A 21,971-nucleotide genomic window follows, 5' to 3' on the forward strand; every position below is an offset into this window, starting at 1 on the left:
CTATGAATGTAAAGTGGGTTCTAAAGATTCTGTGACGCTAGCTAGGCTTTCAGAATCCTTGGAATCCTTGTGTCTCTCTCATTTTCTGTGGAGCTGGATTGTGGCTTTACTAACATGGAAGTAACAAGAGTATATTTTGATTATTAAATATCTCTAAAACTTCAAACGCCACCAAACTGCAGTTCAGAAAATAGATTCTTATTATTCAAGTGAGTTTCTCCCTTCTCTCTCACTTCTAGAAAATGAACTCATTTTCAGTGGAGCAGGCCCTCCCCACAGAGCTGTGCTTGGGGAGAATGTCACATGCTCACTGCAGGGCAGAAAATATATCTCACCTTTGGATATTCAGCAGAGATCTACATTTTTTTATTAACTTTTTTTATTACAGTGATTGTCAATACTTTTTTCTGTCCATTTTTTTTCAGTGCTGGAGATGGCTTTGTGCCTTCATGTAGATACATTCAGAATGTAACTTTATTTTACTGAGAGCATTCTTAGCAGGCAGTCATAATTCAGTTATGTTCAAAAGACTACTCTAAGATTGGATTTTTAAATATAAAAAATATTAATTTTCCTGTCCCCATGTTTCTACTAGAGGGAAAGACTTGTTCATTTCAGAATAATTCTAAATAAAGAAACTGTACAGTATCTGAAGAAAGGCACTTTTTTCCTGCCCCAGGAGGAAGAAATGGCAGGCTATAGATCAGGGAAATATAATATAAAAATCTTGAAGTCCATGCTCTAATTATCATAATAAAAAGGCTTCTAACATATTAATCTTGCTAAAAATATAAAATAAAATGGAAAAGTATTTGCTTTTCCCCCCCCCAAAGTAAAGATATTGTTAGTATATTTTATAAGGTGAAATATACATAGTTTATTAAACATTTAACTACAGAACTAATAAGATAATAAAAAGTTAACTAGTCTCATGTTTGTTACAATCATAGTTTTCAAGTAAATATCTATGCAGGCTAAGAGCCAATCCCTTCCTGGGGCTCCTGTAGGTCTTTGCACACATATTCATCCATCCAAGTATTTTCGATAGCACATTCTAATCAGACACTATTATGATCATCAAGTTGTAATCCACCATCCCAAGAAGCTGCTGGCTGCTCATTTGTGAAGTAGGAATAATGACACACACCTCAGGGTTATTATAAGGATTCAATTAGAGACTATGTATAAATCACCTGCTACATCAAGGCACTCAGTAAATGGCTATTCAGTTCACCCCAGACAGTGCTAAACCGTTAGAATATAATGTAATAAATGCAAAATTAAATACCTGGGCAAGGTTCAGGGAAACAAGAAGAATGAGCTTTCTGCAGCATGCAGCTTTTTATAGGGGGAGGGAGGAGTGTTTGGGCTATGGAGAAGTCCATTCTAGCACACTTGCATATTTGTTTTTCTTATTAAACTGAGCCACATAAGGTTGGGAACTGTATCACATTATTCACCTCCGAATCCTAGGTATCTATGACTTTTATCTGGCATGAGCCCCCGGACACAACTAGTAACTACCCAAGTAATGCTGTTTGAAATTATGAAGTCACTAATCCAAATGGAGGCAATAGCAGTTACTCTGTACAGAAGCCAGTCGGTTAACAAATAACATTGTGCTGAAATTAGACTTGGTTTTGAATCTGGGCTAATTTACTAGCACTCTGACCTTGGGCAAATTGCTTGGTCTTGCAAAGATTCAATTTCCTCATTTGAAAAACTAGGATAATAAAATTACCCACCTGCTAGAGTAGGCAAGGACTAATGTACATAATTTGTATAAAAGATTTAGCACAGTGCCAGTATTTAGAACTTGATAAATCCTAGTTATCATTACTACTATTATATGTTTTTTGAACTCCTGTTATGTGTTTACTATTTTTTAGGTACTATGTGGGCTGTAAAAACTGTAGTCATCTATCCATTCATTCATTCAATAAATCAGTCAAGTACTGTTACGTGCCAGGCTGCAGCACACGAGCTGCAGCCATGCACCAGATCCACAGAGTCCCTGCCTTCCTGGAGCTTACATGGGGATGGATGGGGGCAGAATACAATAAATGAATAAGCAACAAGTAAAGTGACTTTCCATGAGGTAATGAGTAACGGGGTGGATGTTATTGTAGGTGCAGTGGTTATGGTAGACCTATTGAAAACAGTGGCATTTCTGGAACCATTAAGGAAAGACCTGGGGAAGGACATTTCAAGCAGAGGAAAAAGTAAATGTAAAGGCCCTGAACAAGGACATTTCTAGAACAGAAAAACTTGTGATGGTAGCACTGTGATTGAGGAAAAGAAGACAAAGAGGTGAAGTCAGAGGCAGGCAGGGGCAGCTACTTGCAGAGTCTTTCAGACCCTGCTCCCCGGGAAGGATTTTATACTAATTACGCAGGGAAGCCACCAGGAGGTTGGAAGGAAGGAAATGATACAAACTGCAATAATATAGTGTGCTTCAGAACTAAAAGGAGTTTAGAGATTATCTAGTCTGATTATTTATTTTATGGATGAGGAAATTGGTAGAGGTTCCCAGAATGCACTTGCTGTTCCCTCACTCCCTTGCCTTTGACCATCTGAAGATGACTTTTCACAAAAAGATTCAAACTCCTTTTCCTGATCCATCAAGCCATTTTAATCCTGGTTCTGGCTTCCTTCTTAGCCTCTGAGTCTCTTGACATTCTTCTACCATAGGATGGGAGGCAGTATCACATAGTGGCCAAGAGCCCAGGGTTCCTGAGTTTGGATTCAGCTTCTACGACTTACCTTCTACTCAGCCTTGGATGATTTATTTCACCTCCTCAAGCCTCAGTTTCTACATCCAAATGTAATAAGAGTACCTAGGGTTGTTGTGAATGTTAGATGGGCTGATTTGTGTGATTTAGTCACGTAAGCTAGCATGATGCCTGATGTTGTTAGCTGCTCCGTTAGGATTCTTGTTAGTGTAGCAGAGAGGCATAGAACTGTGCAGTGGGAATGAACTTTCTGAGAAGATGGACCTGAGTCCAGATTCTGGCTCTAACACTCACATGCTGTTTTACCATCACCTTGAGTGAGCTACACGATCCTTCTGAACTTTACTTACTTTATTTGTTAATTAGGGGGAAATTCTAGGTCTGAAGCATTATGATGAGAGCTAACATCTGGAAGATAGCAGATATGGTTCTGGAACATTTTCTTTATTGAATAAATGGTATAATTATTATTATAGTACTTCCCATTGTAAAATCATGATTTGGCTTTTCTGTTTCTCTAACTTGGATGAAAAAACTCACATTTACTTACGGAATATGTTTGGAGTTCCTACTCTTATAAAAAAATAACAATTTTGGAAATCTGATTATGCTGCAAGCATGATTCTGAAGGTTTTACACAGCCCTGAGGCATAGATGTAGGTCATTTTGCCCCAGGTTGTCCCACTTTACAGTTTGAGTACTTAGCCATCTGCTGTGTGGCCTCAAGGTGATATAGTAACAGTGCATTCGGATTATGCATGCATTACTATTCTGTAAAACAAAGTTATATCGACATACTTGTCATTTTTCAGGTTTCCTACCAATCACTAAAGTGGCAGGAGCTGGCATCAAGTATACATCAAATAAACAGATGAGTTCAACTTCCCTTAGTAAACTGCTTTTCAGACGTTTAAAAAGTTAGTTGCTAAATGTGTCTTTTTCTTTCATGGAAGCTAGTAACATTTCAACTTTTCTGTAGTAATTAAATCTATTTAATTTTTAAGAGTAGTTGGTGAATTCAAACATTGTTTCAATCAACCAGAACTGGAATGAAAATATCAAGTGAGACAATTACACTAAAAATGCAAATTATACATTTAAAATATTTTATGTTCCATGGAAGCTACCACACGTGGCACCATGAAGTATTCAATTTAATAAAAGTCCACCTCTTCTTAGAGCATTGGTTCTCACCTGGAGGCAAAACTGACAGTGTCTGGAGACATTTTGCTTGTGATGGGGGGGGGGTAGTGTGATACTGGCATCCAGGAATGTTGCTAAACACCCTATAATGCACAGAGCAGCCCCCTGTAACAAAGAATTACTCAGCCCAAAATGTTAATAGTACCATGATCATGAGACCCTGTCTTAAGTGTATCTGTATGGTAATGCTTTTGTAAAAGTTATGTATGTATCCAGCAACACGTGGGCCCTAGGAGAGTGCTTTGCCCATAATATGCTCTCACTCATTTTTGTTGGTTGGATTGGATAGAAAAGCATAAAATCTCATGTCTGCACCTTACAATGGTTGTTTATTCACTTTGCTTCAGCATGTATTCAATAATGGCTTTTCTACCAAATCATGAGAGCTGGTTATGTTAGTAGTAACTTTATCACATGATTAAACTTCTCATTTGCTTATAAATCACCACCTTGAATGGGGAATTTTTGACTTCCTTTTAGTAACAAGAACAATTTAACTTTTCCATGCAAGGGGAATTATAGGCATGACAAGCAGTTTTTTCCCCCTTATCAAGGGCAGGAGTCAGGATTCACTGGTGTCATAAACTAGAGGCAAAACATAGTTTCCCACCCCAAATTTTAAATTTGAATATATACTTTTAATGAGCTGTTGTTGTTGTTTTAGGCTGTTGGTTAGGGTGCCCTCAAGTGTCTCCATGTAGTTGTCTTTTCCCCCAGTGAGAACCTTAGCCTTCAGCCGTCATTTTAAGAACAGGAGTAAAGTAAATTACTTTATGCTTCTAGAGCGTCACTCATGCCAGAATAGCCCATGGAAGGCTTAGATCCAGATAAATTTTGTTTTGTGGAAACTGTCTTAAGAGTATACAAATGGGAAACCAGCACTTTTATAATCTTAAAATATATATGGATAGGCCACAGGAAACAGAGATGGTTACATTTTATAATTCTGTAGTTTGCTCATTTTGTACTTATCCAGGTTAATCCTAAACAGAAAGTAAGTTTATTTTAGGCAAGAAAAGATATCTTGAAAAAATAAAAGATATCTTGAAAGTTTTGGACGGCTAAATGAGGATTTGGGGCTAAAAGAGAAGTAGTCCATAACCTAAAAATATTGCTTCTGATGTTGAAACTCCATAGCATTTCCGTTACACTTCTTTGCTTCATATTACTTATGTGCATTTGTTTTACCACTTCACAAAAATTTTGTTTTACAAGCCGCAACATTTTCAAAGTTATTCCACACAAATTTTCTCCATATTTCTGAGTGCCTCTTTCTCTCTTTCCCTTCCTCCCCCTCCTCCTCCCTTTCTTCTTCTTCTCCTTCTTCTTCTTCTCCTTCTTCTTCTCCTTCTCCTTCTCCTTCTCCTTCTCCTTCTCCTTCTCCTTCTCCTTCTCCTTCTCCTTCTCCTTCTCCTTCTCCTTCTCCTTCTTCTTCTTCTTCTTCTTCTTCTTCTTCTTCTTCTTCTTCCTCTTTTCTTTCTTTCTTCTTCTTCTTCTTCTTCTTCTTCTTCTTCTTCTTCTTCTTCCTCTTCTTCCTTCTCTTTCTCTTCCTCTAGAGCATAGTGCCTTGTACAGAATACACACTTGAATGAATAAATTTCCATATTTTAAGGGACAGAAGGAATAGTATAGTAAATATCCCTTGAGTTATCTTTGATAAGATGGGATGCCTTTTTCTTTCTTCTTTTTCTTGTTTTTCTCTTTGGCCATCTTTGACTGAGCTAAAAGAGTTTATAACCAGTTCAAAAAACCACCCAACCCAAGGTCAAAACTGGTCAGTCAAAGCTGTGTGCTAGACTTCTCACAATTCACAGCAGGTCCTATTTGCACTATTTTTCTAACACGTATGATAGAGTTATCCTTTCTACTTCTACACTCAGCTAATCCTCACTGGGTGAGACAGTGAATGCAACAGTGGCCCAGTGAGGTGAGGAATCATAGAACAGAGTGAAGTTGATTGGCTGGCAGGAGACTGTCTAAGCTGGTCTTGTTAGTGGATGGCTCCAAACCAGCCACCTCCACACGCAATGCACACACCTTGGGGTGCACATGAAGGACCACTCCATGGCAGGAAAAAAGAACATGAGAATGTTTCTCTTAATAGCTATTTTTTCACTCCCTGAAAATTTCCACTTTATTTATATTTTATAACATATATAGCAGTATAATACTGTGAGTACGTAATTTATTTTTAAAAATTCTATATTGGGGGTTCATGCTCTAAAACTAAGCCCTAGTAGCTATATCATCCAAAAAGAGTCTGGAGTCCACTATTGGCCTAGAGGCCTAGGTGACCCAGGGCCAGGTTTTGCAGGTCGCCTGTGCCCTTGGTTCTGCTATCTTTTCCTTCTTTCCAATGACACTGATATCACTATTTACCATGTATTTCATGCCCAGTGTGCTGGGCACCATGGCCATGCCCGATAAGGCCTTCCCCTCAGCAGTCACAGCCACATTTAGTACAATTTCTCTTGAGTAATGTTTGAAGGTGGACTCTTTCTTTTCATTTTTTTTTTCTCTTCCTTGATGCTTCCAGGTAGATCCTTGACCTACTTTTATTTCTTTTATACTCGACACATAATTGCTTTTGAAAAGCATGAAATCCTTTAAAGAAAAGGGTTTTTTTAGTCAAGTGCTAATACTTTTAAAATTATATATCAAATATTGAATGCTTCTGCCCAGCTAAAACCACGACATTCTTAGCAAGCTGCAAACTTTCTTCTTTGCTCCTTGTGCTTATTTTTTAATTCCTCTGAAACTCCCCACTCGTATGAGGGCCTAATCAATGTTCCATATCAAGCTGCTAAGAACAAGAGGCTTAGTGCACCTCACAATCTTGACAACAGGCCCTTTGTTAGAGAAAACAAACTAATAGAAAGAAATTAGACCTCTGATGAAATATCATTAAAATACTTCTTTAAATTAAAAAAAATTATAGAGGCAATTACACTTCTAGTTATGAATTGAGCTGCCAACTAGCATTTCCTACCCCTCTCCCCACCTGTCAAAACAGAACTTGAGTTTGATTTCTGGTAAATTCACTGCCTGAGTAAATGTTTTTCCTCAAAGAATCATCCACTATATTGTAAAGCTCCAGGTAGTAATTACAAGTGTGTGAGGATATATGTGGTGTATATGTCTGTGTTGTTTGTGGAGGGCAGGACATTTACCTGAATTGACCATCATTTGCTTGGGTGGGGTGGAACCTGTCAGTTGAAACTCTTTACTGAATTTTCAGAAGTATCATACTTTGTCCATAACACAAGCATTTGAGTTAAAGAGTTATCTTTATTATGTACATGGAATTGCTATGAGCACAAAGGTGAATGAAATGGAGAACTAAAATGACAAATGAGAAAATAAAGGCAAATTTATAAAAGTTCAAGCACTAGCATGAATCGTGCCAGTTAGTATCACCAGAGCCCAATGTCACAGGCTCATTGCCAACTACCTTCAGTTTGCATATTAGAAGCATGAGTGCTAAGAGATAAATACTCTGGTAGAGAATCTCCTTTTATATCTCTTAAAATATGTCTCTTCTATACTCAGTTAAATTTGCAAATGATAAGGTTTGGATACATGTAAAACTGTTTCTCTTCTGGCACCCACACTCTCTGTACAGAGAAGCCTGGGTGGCAGCAATGGAAACCCCTGCTTTTCTCCAAGAACCCTTCCAGATATCAGTCACTGACCTTCCTAGGATGAGGACATAGCTCCCACCAGCTCAGGAACTTAGACTGGCATTCATTATTTTAGGACTCTCACTGCCTCTTCCATCTATCCATCTGTCCATCCACCCGTCCATTCCTCCCTTCATTCAACAAGTACTTTTCCAGCACTGACTATGTTCCAGATAATTGTGTTAGGTACTGGGACCTCTGTAGTATAACAAGACAGAGAAAGTCCTTACCCACCTAGAATCTCCCTGCCCCCACTACTCATCACACTTACATACACACATGTACACACCGACTTACATTACAGATAGATTGATAAGTAACCTTGTTACTCTTCAAATTAATAAATTCCTGGTACAAGAATCTGAGCCCTAGGTCTTCACTGGACGAAAGTTTCCGTATTGCCGACTGTCAAAATGCACCTTTTCCTGCTTAGCTCTCAGTTCTTCCCTGGGCTGGGCCCCACCCTTCCATCTTCTCTGCTTGGCTTGTACAGTCTCCTTACCCATGTCAGGCCTCTTCTCTGGGGTCCTGTGTTCCACTAAACCAATCACACACACAGGAGGGAGAAGTGTGAATTCTTTGAACCCAAGTTGCTCTGTATTTTCAGACACTTCCATTTGTCATATACTTTCATGGGACTCAATTGTCCTTGGGGGAATGACTTCCCTTGAACAAATGTGTTTGTAACCATCCAAATTTCAAATAAGCTGAGTGAGTATGATAGAAATGTACGGGCATGCTGAAACAGAATATGCACACTTAATGGCCAAAATATTTTTCCTGAACTTCCAGGCTCCTCTACCTCAGAATAATTTTTATTTTTTATTTATTTTTTATTTTTTTAACATCTTTATTGGGGTACAGTTGCTTTACAATGGTGTGTTAGTTTCTGCTCCATAACAAAGTGAATCAGCTTTACATATACATAATACCTCAGAATAATTTAAATACAAGGGAGAATCTGATTCCTCGTTTACTGCACAGAGTCGATTCTCACCTGGCTAAAATTAGTTTTTAAATCACTGGGTTTTATGCTTCTGTAGTGCACTTGGTCCCCTGTGACTGCACCGTTACACTCACTCTTACTCCTGCTGATTATCTGTGATTATCCACCTCGTCAAGTTGTCAAGTGGTTGCCATTAAATGCCTTCAAATCCGAAGTAGTTAACTAGTTCTCTAGTCATTCCCTGGATCCTGGATTTTAAGCCTCGACTGTTTTATTTCCTTTTGTACAATTAAAGCTGAGTTGCCACCAAATGGATAAACTCATCCCCCAGGATGACTTGTGCATCTCATTCAGGATTCTGATTTTATGACATGCCTAGACAAGTCCCAAATTAATTTCAAGGCAAGAGACTTCCTGTACTTACGGTGAGGATAGATTTTCTACTTCACACAGCACTCCGAGCTACTCTAACCTGCCAACATTCCAAAGTCAGCCAAACAGAGTGAACGCCATAGTTCTCTCACCTCTCTATTTTGATTTAGTTTTTGGATGTTTTGCTAATCATTCATTTCCTCAGAAGGTCAGGTGCAGTGCTCTGGAATAGAAACTTTCTCCAGAAAATTTTCTGATCCTCCCCAAATCACCCCTTCTAGCTTTGTGCTGGTTTCTAATGGAGCCACAACTTGTTTTTGCTGCTGAAAAGTATCAGACAAGAGTTATCGCCACTGTTTTTAGAAACCATTTCCCCAATACCAAGCACAGAGGGAACTCATTAGGGGAGCCCGTTATGGTAACTAACTCCTTAGTCTTATCTAAATTGATAAGACATGGATTCATGACCTTACTCATAGAAACATCAAGAAAGAAACATGACTTTAAGTATTGAATAAGCCATTGGAATTTTTCTTGGTCGAAGTAAAATTAACTTACAGAAGATAATAGTTAACTGCTGTTGAGAGTTTTATTATGTCTGGAATAAATACTCTAAGAGGTTTACATATATTAACTCATTTAATACTTAACACTCTGAGCAGGTACTTTTATCACTCAGATGAGGTCATCGAAGCACAGAGAAGTTAACCTGCCTGAGGCCACGTATTGGGGGAGTGCTGTGTACCTTATACCCAGGCCTCCAGAAGACTGAACAGGATTGTAAAATGTTCATTTCTCATTTGTCTCAGTTTTAGTGTACCAACTACTAACACACAGGCCTCACTTTTGGTTATTAAAATTCTCGGAAAGGGGCTTCTCTGGTGGCACAGTGGTTAAGAATCCGCCTGCCAATGCAGGGGACATGGGTTCAAGCCCTGGTGCAGGAAGATCGCACGTGCGGTGGAGCAACTAAGCCCGTGCACCACAACTGCTGAGCCTGCACTCTAGAGCCTGCAAGCCACAACTACTGAAGCCCACGCACCTAGAGCCTGTGCTCTGCAACAAGAGAAGCCACCGCAATGTGAAGCCCGTGCACCGCAACAAAGAGTAGCCCCTGCTCTCTGCAACTAGAGAAAGGCTGCGTGCAGCAACGAAGACCGAATGCAGCCAAAAATTAATTAATTAATTTTTAAAAAAAAACAGATTGACCATGTGTTTTAAAAAAATATATATCAGAAATATGTAAGACTCTTTCACCATCTTTTCTGTTGTGGATAGATATTGATGGTTAATACTAAACATTTGGGAAAAGGAAATAGGGTATTCAGGATTTAAAAATAAAAACCCTCATTGCTCTGTGAATGACATTTCATTTGTCATTTTTGTAATTATTTTGCTGTCATCTAGGGACCCAAGTGAAATTTTTTAAATGTGTTGCTGCCATCCAGTGATCTAAATGAAAATAACATGCAAACTTGATTTTGTCTTATTTGCATTTTAAGTCTTTAAGTGCTACCTTAGGGGTCATTTAAAAAAAATCATTAAATCTTCATATACTAAACTTGAAATGTTTAGAATTTCTAAAAATATGACATTTGCAGTTTTTCTTCTCACTTATTCTTTGTCTGCTAAAATAGTGTATTTTGCTCATGTCCGCAGTTCCTTTTTAATATCAAATAAAAGGGTATTAGAGGAAAAACTAAAATCTCATTAATTTTATTTATACATGGTATCTGATGTGGTTTTGGACCATATGTATTTCTTTTAGAACAATTTTATTTGTGCCAATTCTTATATGAGTAACTGACATACTAATTTTTCACATCTATCCAAGCTTGTTTATATTTGTATCAATTTCACCCATATTTATTTAATTATGTAAATGATTATAGTTAGACACCAAAATCTTCAGTTTTACATGCTCTATGTAGAATACTTCCCATTCATCTACATAAGTATTCACTGATTGCACGTAAAGAATTTTGGATCAGTGGCTCTGAATAGTTATTTACCTCTTCATAAATATATTCTGTCTCCCCATTAAAGGGGTAGGAATTATGTACACCCTCTCAAAATGTAGTAATGCCCTATGTTCAGTAAATTCTTATTGATGATGCCCTATTTATAGACTTTTAAGGATATAATCATCTATTATAACACACGTCATTCAAATTAGTTTCTGCCCTTTGCTGAAGTTTTAAAATATCTGAAATGATTATATCTGAAGAACAAAAGTTGGCAGATGTGGAAACATTTTTCACCACAGCAGCTCCTAGCCATGTCCCCTCTGTAGGCTGTGTATGCCTAAAATGTAATTGTTTGGAAGACTGTGCATGGTCAGGAAAATTGTCCCCCCACTGAATAAGGACACAAGCGTGGTTTCAATATTCTAATGGACATTTATAATAATTCAGCACTTTGAGTTGCAGGGAGAAGTTGAGAGGAAGTTTTAAGTTGGGTGATAATTGTGATCATTGGCAATGACTTGGATCGGGGGGGGGGGCAGGGAATATATGTTCTACTGGAAGGCTACCACCTGAAGCTAAAGAGATCATTTTCCAAGGAGACCCAAACTGAATGAGATGAGCAAAAAACAGTATTAGTTTTAATCCTGTGTTGTTAAAGAAGATGAGTATTTGTCCTGGGTTCATCTATGTTCATGAAATCAAATGTTTATTGAGTGCTTATCAAGTGCCAGATACCATACTAGGCAAAAAGGGGGATGTTAGTGTACAGGATTAATGTCTGTGCCCTAATGGAGCTCATGGTCTAGGGAGATACCTTCTCTTGATTAGACATTTTCCCTTAAAACTGTTCCAGCCTGTGTAAGCACCATTGTAGCTAGAATTAAGTCATATGTTCCTCCACCACATAAGAGTGTACATTGGGTACATTTTTACAGCATTACCAGCATTACCAAGTACCCTGAAAGAATCATTTTGTGTATTACCACTAAGTGATGAAAGCTCCACACATCCTAATTTCAAGGAGTTTAATTAACACAACCAATTTGCACTGACCAACCTGGTTTTACTTGACCCAAGTGGTAAACCATTAAGTAACATTAGTCTCCTAGGACTCTGTCACATAACTTGACTTCCAGCATTGCAGGACTCTCCTGACCCAAGACCATTTTCATTCCTTAGGGTAATTCAATTATTGCTGCCATTTTTGAAAGTAAGTTAACATATTAGCCAGTGATGTGATAAAAGATTTATCAAAGCCACTAACTGCAAAATTAGACTTTATGTCTAAAGATATTTTTGAAGGTCTCAATGTATGGATTTTTGCAGTGTTAGACTGGTGTTACCTTGATGCACATTAAAAAAAAAAGAAGGACATAAAGGCTACAGTCTGACTTGATTCCATGCCCCTAAGTTAGCAACCATGGTACTGGTATGGACCCCAGAATCCTAAACCAACTTTGAGGCCTCTGGAAACTAGTCCACACTGTCAAATGTATGGCTACACATTCCTCTTCTGGACTGCAATTTCCTTGGAAGGCCCCCAGTAATTGCTTCAGCTGCTCTACAAGGAATGTAGCTTCCAATCCAACTCAGAATTTGAGTCACTTCAGTTATAAAAACAAACTTACAATGTTCTCCCTCCTTAAAAAATACAACACTCAACTGTTTACATTCATGTCTTTATTAGTTTTGATGATCAGTACAACTGCTTTTACTTCAAGTGCAGGCATTCACTCCTGCATGTTCTAGGAATCATTAATCCCACACTCAAGTTAGAAAGATATCAGAGGCAGTTTTTATTTTAATAAGCATGCAAAGATAAAAGTAGTAAAATGAAAAATAAATGGCCCTCCTTCAGGTAAAGAAAAATATTAGGATAAAGTCAACATCTTTATGAAGAAAGTGTTCAAATAATGGGTCAAATTTTTTTTAAAAACTCCTAGTCCGTGTATTTTACTTTCATTGATAATCAAAACCAGGCAATCTTTACAGTAGTTTAAATGTTAATAAGTGATGGACCTCTTATTGGTTTTATTTAAAGGTTAAAACACATCATCATCTCAATTCTTGGTATCCACAGTCATTTTAATTTCTGGCTTATGCTGAATTGCTATATGATCTTCAGACACCTCTACCCCCATGTATATAATTAATCATTATTTCTTTAAGATGGATAACTCATAACATGAAAAGGGTAAACTGAAGTTCTGTGAAATTTAAGATGACACAAAAACGGTGCCCAACAGCCATTTTTCTTTGCCTTTCTTCCTCCAACTCTGTTTCTTCTTCTTTGAAACCTTACTAGAAATGTTGTTTTTACAGGAAAGGTGATTATTAAAAAGGCCAAATACTTTCATATTAGACCTTGTCAATAGTTAATTCCGGTTTCTTGGTGATCACATCTCTCATCTTCATTGCTTGGTATGGAAAAGTGAAATATACTTGGAGTAAGAAGCACCGAAAGGAGACAAGGAACCAAACTCTGCAGTGTAGGTTTCCTTTCCTGAAGAGGGCAAGCTCCAGCAGCCTCATTTGAAGGAGGCCTTCACTACCCTGCCTTTGACAGGCTGTGGAGGGCGCCAGTTCCTCACCAGGGGCACCGGGGGCTCATTTTCCGCGCTGGAGTAGAGGCTACGCAGCTTGGCCATCTGCAAGGGGCGAGGGAAGGCTGTCAGCGTGACATTCGGACCAAGTGGACACATTAAGCATGTGACAAAGAGTTAGAAATCGCCAGCTTTCTAAACAAGCAAACTACAAAACTTGTCTCCAATGTCCAGTGAGAGTTATTTGGTTCTGAGTAACAAAAACCTTTTTTTTTTTTTTTTTTAATTTGTAAAAACACTTTTCTTCCTTTTATACAGGATCACCATACCCTCTGGTCAAAACCTTTTCCTCCTGAATTCTGAAACAATTATTTTAATTCGACAGATCAGTATGAAATCTATCCCTTATGTAGGAGTGGAAGACAGTGCAAACAATAAGCTCAACTGGCCCTTCATTGCATAAGTTAATGAAGTCAATTTACATGAACACTTAGAAGGGAGGCCTGAGGAGAGAGGTCCAAGGTGTTGAAAGCAGACAGACTGGAGCTGCAATCTCAGATCCTGCCCTTGGCTGTGTGATCATGAGCAAACTGCTTAACCTATCTGAGCCTCAACCTACTTAACTGTAAAACTGGGGAACCAGTATACACCTCACAAGGATGTTCAGTCCCTTCCACAAGCATCTTCTCCCCAGACCTGTATTTACCATTCCATCTCCTAAACAGGGCTCAGTATTTGGGAGTTCTCCAAATTAGCAAAGTCTAACTCATATGGATCTGTACCCTTCAGTGTTTCTAGAGCACAAACTTGGGCATTGTTCAGCATCACCACCACCTTTAAATGTTTTTGCATTTAGCCTGGTACCCTTTGCAAGTTGAGTTTTAGAAAGTTAAACAGACTGATCGTAATTAACCGGGGCAAACTATGAAGTCTCCAGTCGCAGAGCTGTTTGGTAAGCATCTACTGCTTTATATTTTCAGTTCAGCGTCTGTATCTCACAGAGTCCGCCGGCGACGGTAAGTCAGCGTGCTCTCAAAGCCGGCACGCGGCCGCCGCTCACCTGTTCGTGGCTCACGGTGATCGGCTCCTTCAGCAGGAGCCACACGATGCACTCCTCGCAGGGCGGCGTGGTGAAGGAGCCGTGGTAGGTCCAGTAGTCTCGGCAGGCGGGGAACAGGCAGGACGGGTCGAAGTTCGGGAAGGGCGCCTCCTTGCCCTGGGAGACAGCGGGACCCCGCGCGGTGAGCGGGCGCATGCGCATCGCCTGCCGCAGCGTCTCACCGTTTGGGGAGAATGGATTTCAAATGCAATAGAGAAAACAGAGTTTGTGAACAAGTATGTGCCTTTCAGAAATAAAGGGCAGATGGGGGAGGCCGGTTTGCATGGTATGACTTTGCCACAGCCAATTTTATTCCTTATTCACTCTAGGTGAAAATCTATCATTTCTCAAGAAAAAGGACAAACTCATTCTAAACTGTAACAGAAATATTTCATACAAGTTAATGCTGTGGTTCTCGATGATACAAAACACGCTTGCATTTTTATTGAATATCATACTCAGAATACTTACTTTCTCTGGTGGTAAAACTATAAAGTGTTTGATTAGAACAAAAGAACTAAAGTGAGTCTGCTAAGTAGAAGAATCTACTGTTAAGATTTAAAATACACAGGTGCCACCCAGGAGAGAAAGGGAAACACTAGGACCCAAACATTTAGTACCTCTGCATGTGTGTAAGTGTATGTGTGTGTGTGTGTGTGTGTGTGTGTGTGTGTGTGTTGGGAAGGGGAACACCACTCAACTTCTCTCTCAAACACTTCGTTAAAAATATAGTTATCTGACAGGTTGACTATGAAGATTAAATAAACTTATGTATGTGAAACTGCTCTAAAAACTATAAACCATAAAAATATACATACAAATATAATAGCATTTGCTTTCATATGTATGCTTAGCATATTCATCAAACTTACTAACAGATTTTAGGTGAAAGAAATACACTTGAAAATGTAAAAAGAAAAAATTGACATACCCTGCTTTTATGTTCTGGGAGGGAAAATGATTTTTTTTACCTTCGTCTTAATTTTGTCCAGCGCATCAAGTAGCAGCTGGAACTCGTGTTTCTCATGTCCTATCTGTAAAAAAAAAAGAAAAAGAAAACCAACAACTATATTTTTCTCTTCTCCATAATTTAGGATTGTCTTAAAAACTAATTTTAATCCATCCATCTACCACTAGTGTTTATAAATCTGTCAGAATATCTTGTACTAAGCAAAAACATAGGTTTATTTCCCCCCCCCTCAAGATTTTAGAGTATATATTTTCTGAACTAAACTTGGACTCCAGGCCTCTGAAGTACAAAACCACAAATTACATGTTGATTTACATCTATGTCCCTGACCTTCTCTGTGAAGTCAGTCTACTTTTCTTTTTAATAGAATTAGAGCTAGGATGGACTCAATGTATCTAAAACTGAACTCGTCTTTCTGCTCAGACCCACTCCACTTCCTGTAGTACTGTGTTCAAGCACTGAAAATGACCCAATGAATTCAGAACATAAAACAAATTAGGTCATTCAAAAAGAAAGAAGCTAGATTTTCACCTCTGGCTTAAAATCTAGATTATGTTAGCACTAAATTCATGTGTTAATGACACTAAGTCCTCTCTAAACCAAGGCTGGCTCAACAACACACACATTCCATGTGCTATCTTAGCCTGGGATCATGTGAGTGGTGGCCACCCTAAGCTGAGTGGATGTCCAGCCAGGGACTTGGCATCACAGACGTTCCCAAAATTGGCTTTTCTGGTTTCCCCTGCAATTGACGTGGAGTAGCAGGAAAGGGTAATGAACAATGCTGCCCTTGCCCTCACTGCCACTGAAATAAGCTCCTTCAAAGGCTCCATCTCCACTGCCCCTACACACACACTACACACATACACACACGCGCACACACACACACCTACATCCTGCATGTTGAGAAAATTTAGAAGTGCTAGGGGTACTGAAGTATGGCAAAAGTTACTCTTCTAAGGGAGAGCAAAAAATTTTGATCTGATCTTAACAGAAATATCTTGACTAGTTGAATGAATACTGAAATTCATTCCTTTCTCCCGTTTAAATAAAAGGAGGGAGTAAAACTTCAGCATTGATAAGGAACTAAACTTTGTAAAAAATATATGGTCAATTTTTACCTTACCTTCAGAAAAATGCCAACCACAGCTACTCCATCAGGTTGCTTCAGAGCACTTCCAAAACTGTTATACTTTGAATTCCAGTGAACCAAATGAAGCTGAAACCATAGAACAGAGGTTATGAGGTAAATTCCCAAAATAAGGAAATAAGTATAAAATTATTCACAATAAACCCAATAATTATACAGTCTAAGGTTGCTGAACACTCTCACAGAAGTTGACAGAATTCTAAAAATTAACATGCAATATTTTGGTAAGACTTTTAATGGTTCAAATTAAAAGTTATGATAGGTAGAATCGGTGAAAACTGAACTTTCGTTAAACCAATTCAAAATATTATTTTAGTTGTGTATAACATTAGTCCTTTTTCTGACCAAATCAAACAGTGAAACACAGAGTTATAAACAGGAATCTGCTAGCATTCTAAAGTCACAATTAACTGGGAAGTAGGAGAGGAAAAATAAGGGGACAAATTCTTACGTGTCTTCATGCCTCTCTCCTTTCAGCAACAAATGGTCTAGAACCGGGTGGTAACCTTACCTTAATAATGTTAAGGTGATAACATAGACACTAGTTAAATTAGTCAAAATTTTCACATTGCATTATATAGAATGGCAAGAGAATACAATAGTTCATGACAATTTAGAAGTATTTTATTCAAGACCAAAAGTGTGAGATAATCCCACATGTAAAGACCAAACCGCAAGCCTTGCCCACATTTGTAAGGAATATACTAAACTTTCCCCATTTGTGGGGGAAGATGTCTGGAAGGCATCCTCAATTAACTTATCCTGTCACTGGCTGTCTAAATGGGCTGTAGAGAAATGAGCACAGGGAAGTACTTCGGGTCTCCTATAGTTTAGTTTAACTGTTTAGTCAAATTTAGTTAGGCTGCCTAATGATGCTGCCTAAATGAGTGTCCACAAGTGGCTCCAAGGTTTCTGTCTCAGCTCCTATGGTTGACCAGAGTCTGCCTCTGGAAGAGTTTGGCAGTACAAATGGAATTATCCTCACCTCCAGGGCATTTGTCACCCGTTATAGGCTTGGCTTTATACAGAGAACATGCAGGAGGCTTGTCTTATTTCCTTGTAATTTGATGCCTTCCTTTAATGGGTTAACTGGAACAGAGAGTAGTATTTGTTCATATTAAATTGTGTGTATCTGTATCTAGCTATCTCTGTATAAGTACATATGTACATATAAAAACATACACACACATATGCACACCCTTCATTAAGAGACTAGAGTATGAGCATTAGCCAGAATTACTAAGTGCTATTTTTAAAGCACCACAGTCTTGTAAAAGAGGCAGCTTAGAGCACTAGGCAGGATGATGAACTGTGAAGCCAATCGGCATAAGGTAGAGCACAGGTCTAGCACTCATGTGCTGTGTGACTTTGTTATGTAACCTTCCTGTGCCTCAGTTTCCTTGTCTGTAGCCCATCTCATAGTGTGCTGAGAGGATCAAATGAGTTAGTACTTGTAGGCACTTAATAAGTATTAGCTACCATTATCTTTTCAGTTCCAGTCAGGTCCCTGGCTTTTTAAACATTATTATTATTAAGCTGCTATCCAGTTTCTAAATACAACCTTGAAATTCTTCATGCATGACACTAACTCACCTACACTCTCTTAGCTGTCTAACCTAGAATGTTTGGCAGCTTCAGTTTATGCTAAACTATTGCAGCTCTCTTCATAACTACAGGCTTGAAGCAAACGCATTGGATGCTCTTCTGTCATTATTGTTCAGTTTTCAGTTTTCACTGGGTGAGATCCAGAGTAGGTAACGGCAATTCCTCCTACCTCCGCTGCATACTTGACTCCATCCACGCTGTGCTCAGAGCCGTGATCATCCGAGGAGCCCCAGTGAAGATGAAACTGGCGAAGCCGGTAGGGTGCAGTGAGAGGACCACCTCTCAGCACTGTGATTCAGAGAAGCTAGGTCAGCAGTGAATTCACACTTCTTTTACAGAGCCCTGCTTTAAACAGCCCTTATAGCCTAAGCATTATGGGCTGGGCTGATGGTGCCATTCCCAAGCACACTGGTCTCTTTCTCACAAAGTCAAGTCTTGGGATATATCAAAATAAATGCTTTCTCTTCTCTGTCCTTCTGATTTTGTTTGCTTGTTTGATTATTTTTTAAATGTCAATTTAACATGTATGAAAATACAATTAAAACAGGAGATGGGCAATGAAAACAAGCAAAGCACAGGTCTGTTGTGTGGGTGCATTGGAGAGAACAGGATAGCTGAGAGCCAGGCAGACTTAGGTTCCAATCCCGGCCCCACCCCTTGCTAGTTGTGTGATCTCAGGCAAATTGCTAAACTCCTCTGAACCCGTTTCTGCATCTCTCTGAAGGTGATAATAATACTGACCTTTCAGAGCTGCTGTGAGGATTAAATGAGATTAAGGGCTTTAAACTGCTCATCACAGTGCCCAGCACAGTCATCACTGAACAAATGTGAATTCCTTCTCCATGTCTTGCCTCACTACACTTTTCTTTAGTACTACAGGCAAGAGCTCTCATCCATGTCTAATTCAGACTGTGTTTACTCAAATGAGATGAAATGGAAAATTCAGAAGTTTCCCAGGGAATCAATCAATGTGGGCCCCTAAACAAGATGATTCTCCATAGCATGAATGTGAGTTTGCTGTCCAGATACCTCAACCTGGCACTTAACTTGGTTTCACTTCATTCAGCTTGCGGAATGATTTAGAAGTTCAAATATTTTCTGAAGGATATTGGAAACTATACAGAAACCCTAAAATCAAAATTTAGCAACATAAGCTAGATCAAAATAAAATTCAGAGCATAGCTATTCTAGAAAAGATTGGCCAACTGTTGGTGCTGAAATGGCACACTGAAAGCCATAGTATAGGTCTAAAACAATAGAACAAGGCTTGTATAAGCTTGGTCATGTAGGAATGAGTGGTTTGCTTAACTGCATTTTTTTCTATCCAACCACTAGGAACAGTTATTATTTGGTCATATGAGTCCAATTTATTAGGATGAATTATATGAAATTGTCAATAGTCAATCATTTTTGCTTACAAAAAGTCATTTTCATGTGATCCAACCTAGCAGATACTGTTTAATTTTGTTACTAATCCTTCAGAATGGAACTTGATTTAAATGGAGAAGAGAAAAAAAGTAGCAGATACCAACGAGATTATTGTTTAAGAAAATATATTTTTATGATATTCCTTACCTGGAACCTGCTAGTAGTTAGAAATTATAACTATTACTCTTTAGCTACAACATCATTGAGAATATTCATTACTATACATCAGTAAGGATAATTTTAATTTTTTTACAAATGTGGTTATAGGAAAATGTATTACTGTATGTCAAGCACCAAAATGCTAAAGGTAGATTCTTACTTCATTCACAGTGAAATAAAGCATTTCTAATTAGCCTTCTTTTATTTCATTGATTTGCTTAATAGTGTAGGTGAAATAAAGAGATTTTTTTTAAACATAAGATTTTTCATTTTCACACAAATACAAATCACAACTCAAGGAGAAATTGTCAGATTCTTCAAAAACACTCACCAAAATGATTAGTCAGATGAACCCCACTGAAGCATTGAAGGCAAGTCTTCTTGATTCATACAGTGGGTCTACTCTCTCCCCTGGATTGGCCCCTACCCACACAGCAGAGGAAGAGAGTACCTACTTGGTTTCTTTGCTATGTTCCTTGCTCTGTAGAATGGAATCTGTGCCACTTTGGGGACCGGGAGCCTTGCTCTCCAGGCCTTGGTTAGGAAGCAGAAAACCCCTCAGGTGTAGACCATCAGAGCCTGAAGAACACTCATTTGGACTCATTACCATCACCTCCCTATCAAGCTTCATTTCAGGAATGCATTGCCAACTTTTAGCTTGGGCATGGGGCCATTTTGTAGCAGCCTGGGTGACCAGCATTAGAGAGTGAGACATTCCTCTTCTGTGTATAAATATAATTCTTCAAGACTAGAGCAAAGTTAAATGTCATCTCCTTTTTCAGAGAAGAAGTGCCCCCTGCTTCCCACCAATTCTGTTGCTGTGTCATAAATCACATTTTGCCAATATGGACGTTGAAAATGGTCACGTGTCTCTACCTAAGTGTGATACTTACTTGACCTGTCATAAGTATCATCAAATACCACCCTGCAGGTCTTCCCATTGTTCAGGATGGTCTTGGCAGAGCCGGGGTCATAAGATGCTGACCATGGCTTCAGGGAAGGGTCGTGCTTGATGTCTTTAGTGTGCAATTCAATGGGCGACTGGTTGTCTCCCTTGGCAATCGGGTAAAGTTCATGCCAGTGGTCAGGACCTGGGAAATCAAATTGAGGGGATTTATTTATTTGGTGGCACAATCCAAGCCTTCTTTCTAAGTGACTAAACCAGCAAAATACACAGAGGCTAGCCAGTGATTATGAAAAGGTCTTGTATATCAGATTGGGCAATACAAGGCTTAGTGTTTAAGACCTGTTCATAGTTTTGTTAATAGTGTACCTGGAGACTGTATTTAACTCCGTGTATTTCCTCAAATTTTCCATGTATTTGCTCAAATATAGCCTTAGAGCCTTATTTTTGAAGTGGACTTCATCACCTTTTTACCAATGCCATCTTCTGTCATATAGCTGGAATAAAATAACACTGACCCTAAGTAGATTTCAGAGCATATCCATATTCCTTTTCCCATGGGTAGGCAAGAGCTGCAGGCAGAGCAGCTTAGACCAATACCAGGCTCAGAGAGGTTAAGTGCTTGCCCAGTACATGGAGAAGGGGACAGTGAGAACTGGCCCTCGGTGGTCTGACTTCTCCGTCAGAGGCACTGTGATCTGGGCTAGTTACCGAACCTCTCTGCGCTTGAGTTTCCTCCAATGGGAGTAAAAACAGCTCCACACCACGGAGAACTAAATCAAATATAAAGTAAAAGGGTCAGCAGTATTTGGCACTCGGGAAGTGCTCGGTAAATGTTAGTTTCCATCGACTCCACCGCACTTGCTGGAGTTGCGCACTTTCTGAGCAGCACCATCCCGGACTGACCGGGAGCCGCTGCCCACACTCACCATTGTGGTCGGCGTAGCCCCACTCCTTGGCCATGGTCGTTTTCTTGGGCACTGGACGGCTGCTGCCTTCTCTCCTCCGCCGTGCACAGTCCCCGCGAGCCCTCACCTTTTATATAGGTCCCCCCACACTTGCATGGCCTTATTAGGTCAGCGACGGTGGGGTGGGGGGCTAACCAGGATTGGGGTGGTATTTGGGAGGCGGAGTGGGAAAGCCAATGAATTCCAAGAGCTGGACAGCTGTCGGGGTGGGGGGAGATGGGCGGAGGGCATCCTTCCCCTTCCTC

At 39.3% G+C, this 21,971-nt stretch overlaps 1 protein-coding gene across 1 annotated transcript; it reads right to left on the minus strand.

The window, feature by feature from the left end:
* Positions 1-12,563: 12,563 nt before the first annotated feature.
* On the minus strand, positions 12,564-21,957 carry CA3 (carbonic anhydrase 3). Its single transcript, XM_024731378.1, has 7 exons — positions 21,688-21,957; positions 20,748-20,945; positions 18,437-18,555; positions 16,639-16,731; positions 15,514-15,576; positions 14,504-14,659; positions 12,564-13,548 (listed from the first exon to the last, which is right to left on the minus strand). The coding sequence occupies exons 1-7, from the start codon at positions 21,719-21,721 to the stop codon at positions 13,429-13,431; spliced, it is 783 nt and encodes a 260-aa protein (XP_024587146.1). The 5' UTR covers positions 21,722-21,957; the 3' UTR covers positions 12,564-13,428.
* Positions 21,958-21,971: the final 14 nt, after the last annotated feature.

Source organism: Neophocaena asiaeorientalis, unplaced genomic scaffold (genome assembly GCF_003031525.2).
Source record: "Neophocaena asiaeorientalis asiaeorientalis breed wild unplaced genomic scaffold, Neophocaena_asiaeorientalis_V1.1 scaffold371, whole genome shotgun sequence".
In the NCBI taxonomy this organism is placed as follows: Eukaryota; Metazoa; Chordata; class Mammalia; order Artiodactyla; family Phocoenidae; genus Neophocaena; species Neophocaena asiaeorientalis.

Excerpts from the sequence above, each read along its gene's own strand:
- CA3 (XM_024731378.1), bottom strand. The coding sequence starts at position 21,721 with ATGGCCAAGGAGTGGGGCTACGCCGACCACAATG. Across the intron at positions 18,556-20,747 it reads TGATACTTATGACAGGTCAA|TGCTGAGAGGTGGTCCTCTC; the intron begins GTAAGTATCACA and ends TCTGAATCACAG. Across the intron at positions 15,577-16,638 it reads TGGTTGGCATTTTTCTGAAG|ATAGGACATGAGAAACACGA; the intron begins GTAAGGTAAAAA and ends TTTTTTTTACAG.